The 14,330-nt window shown below is 45.9% G+C and overlaps 1 protein-coding gene across 1 annotated transcript in view; it reads right to left on the bottom strand.

Moving 5' to 3' along the window:
• IL2RA (interleukin 2 receptor subunit alpha) overlaps window positions 1-9,297 on the bottom strand; it is a 46,110-nt gene extending 36,813 nt beyond the window's left edge. The window contains exon 1 of the mRNA XM_043479222.1: window positions 8,795-9,297. Coding sequence (XP_043335157.1) covers window positions 8,795-8,858 — 64 coding nt within the window. The 5' untranslated portion in view covers window positions 8,859-9,297. The remainder of the gene's footprint in view (window positions 1-8,794) is intronic.
• Window positions 9,298-14,330: the final 5,033 nt, after the last annotated feature.

Here is a 14,330-nt window from a genome sequence, read left to right as displayed (position 1 = left end):
CACACCTACCCTCACCTTTGTTTTCTTACTGCTGAGGCTACAGAAAGCAGGGAGGCTTCTGAAGGAGGTATCTATTTTGGGCCCAAACAGAAGAGTGGGTGATTCTGTGGGCAGAGATTCCTGAACATGGTGGTGTTGACTCATGCCTGAAGGTGCTCAGAATTTCCTTGCTTCGTGGGCGGCTGGGGCAGACGTGGCTTGACTCGAGTGCTTTCTTTGAAGCCCAGTCAAATGCAGGAAAGACACCCCGAGCTACTGTTTGGCGGGTAGGAGGAGGGGGAGAGCAGGATTTAGAGAATTTAAACTCAGGGACTCGGCAGGCCTGGAAAGGCCAGCCCCTCGAGCAGACGGCAGGCAGTTACTGGACGTCTGGCGTTGGATGCGGTCGGAACAGGCTTTTCATTTATCGACAACCACAGGGGCAGTGGGGCCTACTCAGAGCAGACTTTCAAAAGGTGAAAATAATCTTCTTTATTAACAGCAGTTTACGAGAATCATCAAGAATTCAGGCCCTGCATGGATCCAGCCTGGCTCCCATCTGGCACCCCCCCACCCCCGGTTGTATCCCATGTGATAACTGATTCACCTCTGTGAGCCTAAGTTTACTCGGCACGAAAGGGGGTTGAGAACAAGGTGGACCTGATTTTGAGGATTAACAGAGGCAACACAATGTTTTCATGTAGTGCCTGTGAGAGAGCTGTAAATATGAGCTCTTCTCGTTATCATTCGTGTTTCAAACGTTTCTTGGGGACTTTCCTGGGGGTCAGGGGTTAGAACTTGGTGCTTTTACTGCCTGGACCCAAGTTCAGTCCCTGTTTGGGGGACTAAGATTCCACAAGCCTTTGTAGTGCAGCACCCTCCAAAAGTGTTTCCTGGCACAAGGCTGAAGGCAAAATAAGCCTCAAAGGGAAAAGTGGGTGCTGGGATCAGGGTTTGTGTGGGGCCTGCCCCAACCAGCCAGCCATTCTGCAGCTCACAGCCTCTCCCACCTTCCTCATCTCTCTCTCTCCCGAGGGCCTCCTGGAGTCCAGTGAGCTTGCCATGCTCTTTAGGGTAAAGGGACCCATCACCTCCTTAGCACTGACTTTGTGTTCTTTAAAAACCTGCTTCTCTTTCTTCTTCTTTGCGGAAAGAAGCTTTTCACACTTCCTAGTCTCCTGATCCACCCGGCCCTTTCGTTGTGTCTAGAGTTGGGGGTGGGGAAGGGGGTAGGTAGAGGCCTGACTCCACTGGCCTGCGCCGGCCACCCCACCCATTCTCAGTGGCCTTCTGGTCACCCCGCCCGGGGCATCCACACTTTGGTGCCTTAAAGTTTCTGCTGCCTGAAATCCCCCTGGGTCCCTGGCCCTGGGCTGGGTGCTGCAGGCACCATGGCTGATGGAAAGCCAGGTGGACAGGATGGGTTAGGGGCAGACGGTCACTTGGGCAGTTGGGATGGAAGCCCTGGCCAGACAGAGGTCGGGGCAAAATTTGAATGTGGGGAAATAAGACCCTGGACTTCTTGACTGTTACCCAGAGGTGTCATGAGGTCCTAGTGATGCTGACTTGGTGGCCCATTGTGGGAGTGCAGACTCCAGACCCCATCAATGTGTGTTACTAGAGGATCAAGTGAGAGGGAGAGAACCCAGATCGCTCTTATCAGAGCAGAAGTACAGTTTTTACAGGATCACTAGGCATTTGAGCTTCATTTTGTTCAACAAGCAACCAACATGGAGTAGGAAATATTTGACACGTGGGGCGTTTGTTTCTTTGCCCTCACGAACGCCTCAGTTTTCAGTTTGTTGCTCAAGGAGCATGACTCACGTGTACACCTTTAGCCACCTTGTTAGGAGACACCACCCCTCAGCCGGCTCCTGAGATTCACAAGCGCAAACTCAGAGCCACCTCCTCCAAGAAAGCTTTCTGAATGCCCCGGGAAGCACCTCTGGATGCCATGGTGTCTTCAACTCTGCCACCTTCCACACTGAGATGTTCAATCTTGTGTCTTTCCCAGAGTGCTTTTCCCATTTTAGTTGCACGTTCTGTGTGGGGTGGACACAACACCTGTTTCTTCTCTCCTGTGACGGCCTTGCTACTCAAAATGGGGTTCAGGCACCAGGCACTCGGATCTCATGGAGGAGCTTGTTTGAACCAGAATCTCCTCCCTCACCCCAGATATCCTGAATCAGAACCTGTCTCACAACAAGCCCCCTGCCTCACCAGTACGACAGATGATCTGTAATACATTGAACTTTGGGAAGTACTATGCTAGGGCATCTATTCCCAGTGAATAGGAATAAAACAATGGACTCGGACCAACCATGGAATCACTGTTCTGTGGATTTCAATCCTAACTGCATCTTGAATCATTTGAGAAGCTTAAAAATGATAATAGCCTTAGTTCCAGTTCTAATCCCCAGAGAGTCTGACCTAACTGGCCTTGGGTGGGACTTGGACATCATTTGTGAAAGTTTCCCAGATGCACACTTAACGTGCAATTTGTGCCAGAAACCACTGCTCTAAATACATTTCCCAGTTGGACTCGTGTTTTTTCACTGATGGAAGCGAATCCCAGAGTAAGCTCCAAACAAGTCAAAAGCCGGAAAATTCCTGAGTAATCTTAGAGCGGAAAATACCTAAAAGACCCAGAGATGATTCTAGTATTATTTTCCCCAAAATGGGTGACTTATTTGAAAGCCTGGGGAAAAAGGGGATTCAGTGACGGCTGTTGAGTCATTGGCAAATACTGCTGCCTCCCTCGGCAAGTCCTCAAGGCGGGAGTTGCTCAGCAGATGTTTTATCTCCAGTCTTAGGCCAGGAGCAGTTTGAGAGCAAAGACCTTTTCCATTTCAGTAATCCTAATGCAAGGATAGATTGATGGATGGATGGATGATGGCTAGATAGATGAAAGAAAGGAAAGATGGATGAACGGAGAGATGGATGGATGGAAGGAAGGAAGAAGGGAAAGATGGATGATGGATGGATGGTTGCATTGAAGGAAGGATGGATGGATGGATGGAAAGTGGATGGATGGATGTCACTGAGAGTTGATGTGAAGACGTATGGGGAATATTGTACTGGAATTTGAGAGGCCTGGATTCTAGTCCTAGATTTCCACTTCTCTTGCTTGCCTGGTGTCTTTGGTTTTTCCTTGGCACCCTTTCCTTCCAATCTTGTCTAGGCACCCAGGTCTTAGGTTACTTTTGCCAAGCCAGCTACATTTCCCTTACTAGTGAGGGTAACTTCCTGTGTCTCATTTTCTGTGCTCAGAGTATGGTTATTCAGATACTAAAGAACCTGACCGGAGGTCTTACCTGGAGACCCTGGTTGACAGGGAGGTTATAACCCCAAATATTACTCTCAAAATTTTGTGCATAAGAAAGTTTTTCTAAGGAAACAAATAGCAGCACTCACCAAATTTGCTCAAGGACGCACTACTCAAGAAAGATGGAGCTAGATAGAGTGTTTCTATCACATTGTTCTTCCTGTTGGGAGTTTCAGGATGTGTATAGGAGTAATAAATGATGTCCATCTTTATGTGGTAAGGTCATCTCTGGGCTGTTTCCCACCACCACCTCCCCACCCACCTGCACCTGCCCCGGATAATACTTAGGACAGCAGCTGACTGCACCTAAGGAGAACTTCCTGAAGAAATTACTAGAAGAGGTAGCAAAAGAGGCGGATGAGAGTGCTCATTAGTGGCCTCCAATCTTTCCTCCCCTGATAGGGGGATGAAGAGCAACAGATAGGAGGGTCGTAGGAAGTTTAGAAACCCCCTGTGTCTTCAGGGGGTTCTCTGGTGGCTCAGATGGTGAAAGAATCCACCTGAAATGCAGGAAATGTGGGTTTGATCCCTGAGTCAGGAAGATCCCCTGGAGGAGGGCATGGCACCCACTCCAGTGTTTTTGCCTGGAGAATCCCATGGACAGAGGAGCCTGGTGGACTGCAGTCCCCGGGGTCACAGAGTCGGACACGACTGAGCAGCTAACAACACTGTAACTTCAGAGGGCGCGGCTGGGCTGCAGTGCCGCGCACTGTTAGCCTGGAGACAGGAATCCTAGGTCCTGAGTCCAAAGTGCTCAGAGGCCATCCCTCCAGCCCCCCCTGCCCGGCTCCTCACACCACTTGACCAATGTTCTTCTAGGCTCTGCTCAGATACCTCTCGAGGAAGGGCGTCCAGGCCTCTCTGGGGAGGAAGGGTGGAGGAGCCCTTTCCTCTGACTGTTGAGCTCCTGGACGCTCACCAGACATGAGTAAACCCCTGGCCCAGGTTTTACCTCCTCAGTGCCAACCTCCCCCGCAAGCATCCACTCGCTTCCTACTCAAGTCTCCTTCCTTCTCTGTTTCTCGTTGCCACCCAAAGTCTAGGACAGGGAGCAGACGAGGAACGAAAGCCAAGAATCGCTCGGAAGGCCAAGGACCCATGGGTACACAGTTGGGTGCCCTGACTTGCGAAAAATATGAATGTCATCACATATGCATACATTCATTTTCTCAGAGGAGAAGTTAAAAAACAGGGATTGGAGGGACTTCCCTGGTGGCCCAGTAGCTACGACTGCGTGCTCCCCACGCTGGGGGCCCAGGTTCCCTCCCAGGTCAGGGACTAAGCTCCCACGTGCCTCAGGTAACCATCTCACATGCTGCAGCTAAGACTTCACAGGCCACAACTAAAGACGCCACAGGCCTCAGCACAGATCAAAGAGCCCACGTGCGGCAACTAAGACCCGGTGCAACTGAATACATAAATAAAAATCAGTATTAACAGAAACAGAGACTGGAGTGGAGCAGAGAAGAACCAAAATTCTGCCCTGACTGTCTTCCTGGCCAGTGCACGTGCCCCTCTGAGGCTCCCCCGAAGTGGTTAGAAAGCCTCAATTTAACTGCTTTCAAGAATGCAGGGCTTATAGCTTTTTGAAGCGATTGACTGAATGAAGATCCTCTTTCCTCTCCTCCCAGGGAATGGCCTGGGATGAAGAGAAGAGAAATAGGTTTCCACTCACGTAAGCCCTCCCCTACGAGAAGCAAGGAAATCAACTGAGGGCAAAAAGGCCCCAAGAGCAAATAGCAGAAGCCTCCCCGGCAGGGAGCGATGTTACAGCCGTCACCCTTCCTGAAGCCGTGGTCCTGGTCTGAGCACAGGGCGGAACCTCCCAGAGGCTGGAAATAACCGTGATGACACGTCAGCCTTGGCACTTGGGCCTCTGAAGGCCTCTCAACCCGGACCCTGCTGTATATGTCTTCGGTTTGGAAACTTTTTCATCTGAAAGTACCCCAGCTTGCAAAGGCCTTTTGACAGGGCTTATTTTATTTCCTGTTCAGAATTCTTGACATAGAGCAAGAGAACCAGAAGTAAGCCTCAGGATCAGCCCCATCAACCTTCTCATTTTACAGAGAAACTGAGGCCCACGGAGATCCAGCAATTTGCCCCCAAATCACACCCTTCACCCCCCTGCAAAATTCAGCTTCCTCCTAACATTTCTCTGCCCTGACCTCAAGGGATATGGCCCCACTTCCCAAAGGAACTCCTGTTTCTTTTTCAGGTTTCTACTGGTCATCAGGCGGTGAGGGGGGCAGGGAATGAGTGAGGGCTGGGGTTGAGGGCTAGCCTGACTTGAGGGTGACTATCGCTCTGATGAGAATGACCTCAGCAAGAGGTGATACAGGTGCCTCTAGACCACTCAAGGCTTTGCTCAAAGAAGCTAAGAACTCTTCTCTTTGCCCATCAGCCGTTCTTTATAGCAGCTGACTGTCAGCGAAGCCAGCTCTTTCTGGTGCCTCGATGCTCTCCGATCTCAAAAGGAGCAGATGTAAACAGCACTGCCTATTTCAGAAATGCTGTTTTTAAAGAAACTAGCAACTGTTTTATGAGGTACTCCCTAAGTTGACCAAATCCATATATATCTATATGTACCTATATCTATGTGTGTATATATATACACACACACACACACACACAAAGGGTAATGATCTATCTATCTATATACACTAATTCCTCTAAAGCATATCTTAAAGATAAGGAACATATGGTAATAACACTTTGGGATCTAGAGAAACCGAATGATTGAATGTGAAGGGTTAAGCGTTTGTGTTTTAATGACAAATGTGAAGATGGAAATTCCAGTGTGGGCAGTCATCTTTACAAGAAGGGATAATTAGACGAAAATATCATCTTCATGGGTTTCCGCACTGTGTGTGTGTTTTTGAGTCTAGGGCATGCAGATTTGATCACAGAATTCCTAGAATGAAAGAAAGATGATGAAGGTACAGATAAACTCTCAGAATTTCCACAGTGCTGAGAAAGGCACCATCAATAACGTGCCTGTTGGCAACATCAGGAGAATTCTCTTTTCAACCACATCCCAGGACCCAGTAATACAGAGACTAAAAACACCCACGTTGACCAACACACTCCCCATCAGCCCTCACAGTTTTAAATGGTGGCTTTGGAAATTTTCAGAATGAAAATCAGCCTTATGAATCAGCTAGAAATTGCTTCTGTTGACAGTCTGATTGATTTTGTTAGTGACCTCTCCCTTCCTAGGAATAAGATTTGTTTATTTTAAGACTGGGCTCCTCTGGGAGGAAAAAGTCTGAGAGGAGATTATTTCTGACCCTGGAGAGGTTCCTAAGCCACGCGTGGATCCCAGAAATTCAGCCCTTGTCATTCTCTTTGGCTGCCGAGTCCTTACTGGTCTCTGGAAAAGGCCATTTCATGCCCTGTCTGCTCACCTACTTTCTCTATGGAGTCACCTCCAGAGAGCTTGGGCCCTGTCCACAGTGAACAGAAAGAGCACTCAGCGGAAAGAATCGGGTTTGAGTCCCGGCTGTGTCACTGCCTCGTGGCCCCTGAGTCTAGGGGTCTTCTTTGTCTCAGGGGGGGTTGGTGACATCCACTTTGCAGAGGGACTGTGAAGGAGGAATGAAGACATGTGTCTGGCCTATACAACGTACTTTTTGCTCAGTTACTCAGCTGTGTCCAATTCTTTGGGACCCCGCGGACTGTAGCCCGCCAGGCTCCTCTGTCCATGAGATTCTCCAGGCAAGAATACTGGAGTGGGTTGCCATTTCCTCCTCTGGGGATCTTTCCAACCCAGGGACCGAACTCACCGTCTCTTGTGTCTCCTGCATTGGCAGACTGATTCTTTACCACTGCTCCACCTGGGAAGCACTCCCCCGTAAGGCACCCTATAAATGGTAAATTTTACTTTCTCATGGTCTTTGATTGACTCCCAAATGAAATTTAAAATCCTCAACTTGGGGTCATCCAGTTTTAACCCCCAGGAGCCCCATATCTCCACCCGAGGCTGGGGGCTTTTCCTGGAGCTCTGCCCCGTCTCTGCGCGTGTGGTCCTCTCTGCCTGGAATCCCCATGGAGGGAAGTTTACTGACCCCTCAGGGCGCCTTGTGCTGCTGCCTTCGTGAAGCCTTCCCACATGGCCCCCTGCTCCCGTAGCTCTTGTCCCATCCCACCCATATTGCGGTCATAACTCTCTTTCCCTCACCAGGTGATACCCCTTTTAAGGTGAGGCTACGTTTTGTTCACGTTTGTATCTCCTGTGCTGTTGAAAAGGGAAACAAGAGGCATTGGATAGATTTTTGAAGATGTGAGTGTATGAAAGAGCACTGCTATCAGGCCAATCTCATCCTCAGATAAGTCACCAACTCCTGGCAGTAGCATGCACTTACTCGAAATGTGCTCCCGAGAGATGAGGCCAGTCAACTGTAAAGACTTCTCTGTTCCCTTGGCCTGCCTCTCACTGTGCAAAGACCCGGCGGAGACAGAAGTCACATTATAAGTCTTCCTAAAATCATGCCCACTTTTCACTTTAAAGAAGATTCTACCCCTGGGTCAGTTCATAGCCCAGAGACTGATCACTTCCCCTCAACAGGCCAAAAAGACCACGTATGCATCATTGTGTCTCACTTCTTAACACATCTTTCTGTGGACACTTAGCCTTATTATCTGTCTAGAAAGGAAGGATATGAAATTATAGATACTGATATGTTTTCCTGCATAAGCAAGGGAGGACATTATTAGAAAATTCACATGCTATTAGGAAGGAGGTTTGAGGCTGAAATTGGTGGTTTCTTATTTCTTAAAAAAAAAAAAAAACAACCAGAAACTGACAATATCCTTCTGAAAGGATGAATGAAATGCAAAACTTTCATATATGTACACATACACACATATATATACATGCATGTAGACACATAAGAAGACAAGAAGAATTAATGTTCTCAAAGTGATATGCTTATATTTTTTTAAAAAAACTTCTATAAAGTTGCACATATAAGCGGCTTCCTAGGTATCGTTTCCCTAGGCAGTAAAACACAAAGTACATATCCTTGAAGGTTAACTTTTCTGAGATCCCAAATGATCCCAGTGCTTCATATATGAGTCACTGACATCTCAGGCACATTCGCCTGGTCATAGAGAGATTTCTAGCAGATTTTTAGTATTATCCTTACAGCCAGTGGATGCAGTGGAAAACTAAATTCATTGGAAAATAAAATCTCTTGAGGAATCTGCTCATTAATAGCTGGTTAACAGTCAAATATCATACCACTATGTTCTTCCCAGAATCAGCTGTCAAAGACCTTGAGTGACAAGAACTCCCCATTCCGAGTTGTCTTTGTAAGTCAGTGATGATAGAGGCAAAGAATGGGGCCCCGGTGGGCCACCGACACAGAGGCAGAACCCAGGATCCCGTCCCCTCCCTGTACTTTCCACTTAGATGCCCCTCGGATTATGTGATTGGGAAGAGTCTACATCCTTAGCCTTCCCAGGACTCCAAAGGCACCAGCGACCCCTTACCTGTCACGCAGCCAGGTACCACGATGAATATGAAGAACCTCCACATCAGCAAGCTTGGCTCCATCCTCCTGGCCCCTGGGACCACTGCCGACGCCGGGGCCGGGAAGAGAAAGTGCTGCTCTGCTGAATGCCGGGTTTCCTTTCAGACTCTTGTTGGCATCACACCAGGGGGCTGGGGAATGAAGGGTGAGTCCTCTCAGGTTGTCATCCTTGCTGGTCTGTCAACCTCTAGGGCAGTCAATGCTTGCTCTGTATAAGTATTAGCCTGGGTTGTTCAGCCAGGAAATTGTGCGTACCACTCTCTTCTCTAGTCTCAAATATAGGAAGTGGTTTTAACCAGGTTTTTTTTTTTTCTTTCTCAAGTTCAGTTGCTGGGAGGTGTGGGCTGGGGTTGGTGAGAAGGATTGGGGTTCGTTTATGAATCCTTTCTTCGGCTTACCCCTGAAAAGGACAGGGAGATTCCCACTGCCGTTAAAGCAGGGTGAGCAAGCGCTTCTTGGCAGTGGTCTCATCTAGAGTTTCATAAGCTGATGTCACCGTGAAACTGAGGTCCCGGACTCATAGCTCCCTGGGGAGTTGGCAGGTGCCACTCGAGATGGAGGGGGGCAAGGTCATGCCAAGCAGTCTTGGCCCTAGATGGGAATTTCCTAAAGTTGTCTGACCACAGAGCCCTTTAAGAAGTCCACCGGGTCTCCGGGTGGGGTCTCCAATACTCAGATAATTGAAGAGGAAGCAGCAGGCTGTCCCATGCTCAGAACTCCTGAATGTTCTCCCAAGACTTACAATAAGCACTAGCTGTAATTCTCTCACCATGATGCCCTGGGTCCTGAATATGAGTTGTCATTTTATAAGCTATTTTGCCACCAGGTGTGTTTTTCTCAAAAGTGGATTTTGGTTTTCAACGTTGGACTTTTTTTTTTTTTCCCCAGAAAATTGAATCTTGCTTTCCTATTTAACGATCAGAGCTATCTTCTGATTTTCACAGAATAGTTGACTATGTTTCGCCCTCTAGAAATTCATGTCATCATGTATTTATAGTAAAATAAAATTTAAAAAATATTAGCAAGTAAGCAAAAATATTGACAAAAGGAAGACTATCCAGGCATGCCAAAACAGGTCATAGTTCCAGTATGTTATTGATAATTTCTAAGAATATTCTGACATTCTCTAAGAAGGACAATTACTGGGACTTCCCTGGCTAAGACTTCACCTTCCAATGCAGAGGGTGCAGGTTCAATCACTGGTTGGGGAGCTAGGATCCCATATGCCCCAGGACCAAAATCCCAAAACATGAAACAGAAGCAACATTGTAACAAATTCAATAAAGACTTTTAAAAAAGGTGTGTGTGTCTTAGTAGCTCAGTCCTGTCTGACTCTTTGCGACCCCATGGACTGTACTCTCTAGGCGCCTCCTTCTGTGGAATTCTCCAGGCAAGAATACTGGAGTGGGTTGCCATTCATTTCTCCAGGGGATCTTCTGAACCCAGAGGTCAAACCCGGGTCTCCCTCATTGCAGGCAGATTCTTTACCATCTGAGCCACCAGGGAAGAAGAAAGAAAGAAAGAAAAAGAAAGGAAGGAAAGAAGGAGGGAGGGAGAGAAGGAAGAAAAGCAATTACAATCTCTGAAAAGAGCCTTGTGCATGAGTGTGTGAGTGCTCAGTCCTGTCCAACTCTGTGACCCCAGGGACTGTAGCCTTCCAGGCTCCTCTGTCCCTGGAATTTTCCAGGCAAGACTACTGGAGTGGGTAGCCATTTCCTTCTCTAGGGAATCCTCCCAATCCAGGCAGGGATCAAACCCACGTCTTTTGCATTTCCTGCGTTGGCAGGCAGATTCTTTACCACTGAGCCACAACCACCTGCAGGTGAACTAAAAGTGGTTTCCAGACTAAGTACCAGAGTTTACAGAGAAAAGCGTGAACTGCTCTCTTTCTGGGAATGCAATACTTGTCAGAATGTGGCAGGATCGTCGTAGGATTCCAGGACAGGCTTACGCTCACTGCTGGAAACAGTCTCAGCCCGCTGAATGTGAGCAGCAGTTCCTGTTGTCTGCAGGGCTGCCCCAGTTATTAAGCTGGAGATTTTTCCTGGCTACAGGTATCAAAGTATAATTTTACAAACACAGAAAAATTTGAAATATAATACAAATAACATCCCCAGAGTAGCTGCCAATGTGATATTTAGGGCTGAATTATTCAGAAAATGAGGTAGCAGAGAATGGTTAGTACCCAGCATTCAAGAGTAAAGCAATGAAAGGAAAATGAGACCAAAATGTGAAATCTAGCCAAGCTCAGTGAGCACGTATATCATGAAGAAGCAAACAAGCCAGAATGACCTCCACGCTTTTTAAAATTTATTTATTAATTTGGCTGTGCCAGGTCTTAACTGTGGCACATAGGACCTTCCATCATCATTGCAACATACAGGATCTTTAGTTTGGCATGTGGGATCAGGAATTGGGCCTGGACCCCCTGAATTGGGAGTGTGGAGTCTTAGCCACTGGACTGCCAGAGAAGTCCTGACATACAAGATTTTAAGGTATTTCATATTTTTTAAACTCTAGAGGGTCTTTGGAAGTAATATTTCTTCTTGGAAAGTAACAATTACCTTAAGTTTACTAGTACCTTCAGCTTTATATCAGTTTTCTTTCTTCTGTGAATTTAAAATTAAATTTAATGATGTTTATTTATAAAATTTTTGAGGACCAAGGAAATATTAACCAGGACCTAAAAGATATACTTGGACTGAAGTAGGTAGACAATATTAATTTCACAGATAGATTCACTGTTATATAAAATAATCAAAATTTGAATTGTAATTTTAAAAATTTTATTGGCACATAGTTAACTTATAATGTTGTGTTTAGTTTCAGCTGTTCAGCAAAGTAAGTCAGTTACACATGTATCTATTCGTTTTCATATTCTTTTCCATTGTGGTTTATCACAGGATATAAAATATAGTTCCCTGTGCAATACAGTAGGACCTTGTTGCTTATCCACCCTATACATATTAGTTTACATCTAATTCAGAGCTCCCAACCCTTCCCTCCCCCTTAAAAACCACAAGGCTGTTCTCTATGTCTGTGAACTTATTTCTGTTTTATAGATAGGTTTATTTGTGTCATATTTTAGTGAGTTGTAAGTTTTTATTTGCTTTACAACAGAACTTCCCTCAACCCCTTCTCATAATTACTAGAAAAGTTAAATCCATTTTATTTTATTAGCAACAAAATAAGAAAGTAACAGCAAAATAGTTAAATATCTTTAATTTTATCTTGTTTATTATTTAAAATGATGTATAAACTGTGAAAACAAAAATAGTGAAATGGGGCTTTTTTTTAATAATGTAAAAGCTTTATTTCACCCCACAATTAGCAAATGGGTTTTATTTTAGTTCAACTAGAAGTTTTCTTCCTACAGTTGCCTGGTTGGGGGGTCTTTTTAATCAAATAACTGTGTTTTTTACGAGTGGTGTTACTGAATTAGAGCCTCGAAGCAAAGCCACATTTTATATTCTGCTCCACACTGGAATGTGGAGCACTGCTCCTACCTTAGGGAAAAGGTAGGAAGTAGAAATTGCTCACTGCTCCCAAAACACATCAGGTGGTTTACCTTGGGATGCACACTTCTCCATTTGTAAGAAATCTCCGGTTGGAAATTTTCATTTTCACTTTGAAATGTTAGGATGTGTTGTTTAAGCCAATCCAAGTTGGAAAACCATGAAAGATTCTTTTTAAGTCAGTCTTCTTGGGACAACCATGTAAAACTCTTTTAGTCACAGAGCTTAGTTAACATGATACACATGTGGGGATTCACTAAACTGAATAATATCATAAACACATGATGAAATTATGGACAGGGACCAGAGAGCAATAAGTTGACAACTGCATCATGACTGTTGTCATGGAGACGACCTGTCGTGGTAGGGTGGAAACAGCCAGCAGGTCCCCCAGGCCACCCTTCCCTTCTTCTTGGGTGAATGATCGGAGCACATTCCCTAGCCCCCTGGAGCTAAGTGTGGTTCTGCGGTGGTGTTCTTGGCAAGAAACGGTAGCAGAAGTGGCCTTTAGTGCCCCTGCTTGGATTCCCTTCTTTCCCTTCATTCCATGTCTAGAATGCAGTGACCAGAGTCATCCTGCAAGTTGAGTGCTCCCCCTGGGTTCCTGAATGCCCAGGAGCACAGCTACGCATGACGGGGAACGTGTACCTTGAATTGTCATTTAGGAAACCAGTAGATTTTCTGGTATATAAGTCACATTCTTGTTGGGTTTTTGTTACAGCAACTTAGCTTACCCTGACTAATACCACTGGTTCCCATAGACGGATCAAACATCATATGCCCCTGGATCAGTGACTTCCCTTGGGGGCGGCAGGTTTGCTTAGGGAGAACTCAACCACTCTCAAATCCCATAAGAATTGCCATAATAGTCTCAATCTGACTCATTATAAAAGGAAAAAAAATCCCAGCATTTTGTGAGCTTCTAACCAAAAATGTTTCCCCTTACTCTTTCAAAATGTGGGACTCTAAACATTAAATCTAGGTAAATGATTCAATTATTTGACCTGTTATTTAATCGAGATTTCTTCCTAATAATATCTTAATGTTTCACACAAACACACCTTGACCTTCGAACCGAGACGTTGGTGAAGTTCTTTCAAGTAGCTAAGCGGCGCCTAGTCCACTAGTAAAGCAGCAGAAAAACAAATGTCTCGAAGTACTTAATGGATTGTGTTGATAAAATATCTACATTCATATGAGTAAAAGTCACAAAGTTTACAGAATTTTTCTGACAAAATAAGGGGACCAGCTCCTGGCGCTAAGATGGACTCATAAAAGACAAATAACTTGGTCAAGTTTTACAGCTTGCACTGAGCTGAACTTTCAGTCTTAGTCTCCTGACCTTAACAGCCCTGGAGGAGGCAGAGATAGGAGAAGAGGGCAGACCCATTTTGTCGTGAATTGTGTAAATATTGTACCGAGACTCCATAGAGCAAAACTGCTCCCCACAGTGGATTCACGATTGAGAAGGAAAGACACTTGACTATCACTTTCTAATCCTCAGACCCTGGGTTGAATTTCATTTTATCTGCCTTCGCTCATCAAGGTCGTTTTAAGACTTGCATGTTCTCTAAGTGGCATGTAGCCTGAGCAACAGGATGTTTGCCCAAGTTGTCGGCTAGGAATTTGGAGTTTGCTGTGTCCAGTTCAAGCTGATGTGGTTAAGACTGGATGGAACCAATGACCCTTCAACTGGGCAGACATGAGTGTCTGTGTGGTGACCTTTTGCAGGTAACTTAGTCACTTCTGCACAGAAAGATAATCATGGCACCTTTTTCCAATCGTCTTTCCCCACACTCCCCATGCCTCAAACCATCCTGCTTCTTCAGTCTTTATCCCAGAAATACTCCAGCCCCTTGACGTCGGGGAGTCGGACTTGCGATTTGCTTTTCTGTCTCCTCACATGGCTGCCTTGTGAATAACCCTTCTCTGCATCAAACCACAGTGTCCTAGCAATTTGTCTTGCTGTGTTGAGTAAGA

Source organism: Cervus canadensis, chromosome 10, assembly GCF_019320065.1.
Source record: "Cervus canadensis isolate Bull #8, Minnesota chromosome 10, ASM1932006v1, whole genome shotgun sequence".
Taxonomy (NCBI): Eukaryota; Metazoa; Chordata; class Mammalia; order Artiodactyla; family Cervidae; genus Cervus; species Cervus canadensis.
This window is presented reverse-complemented; position numbering and strand designations above follow the sequence as displayed.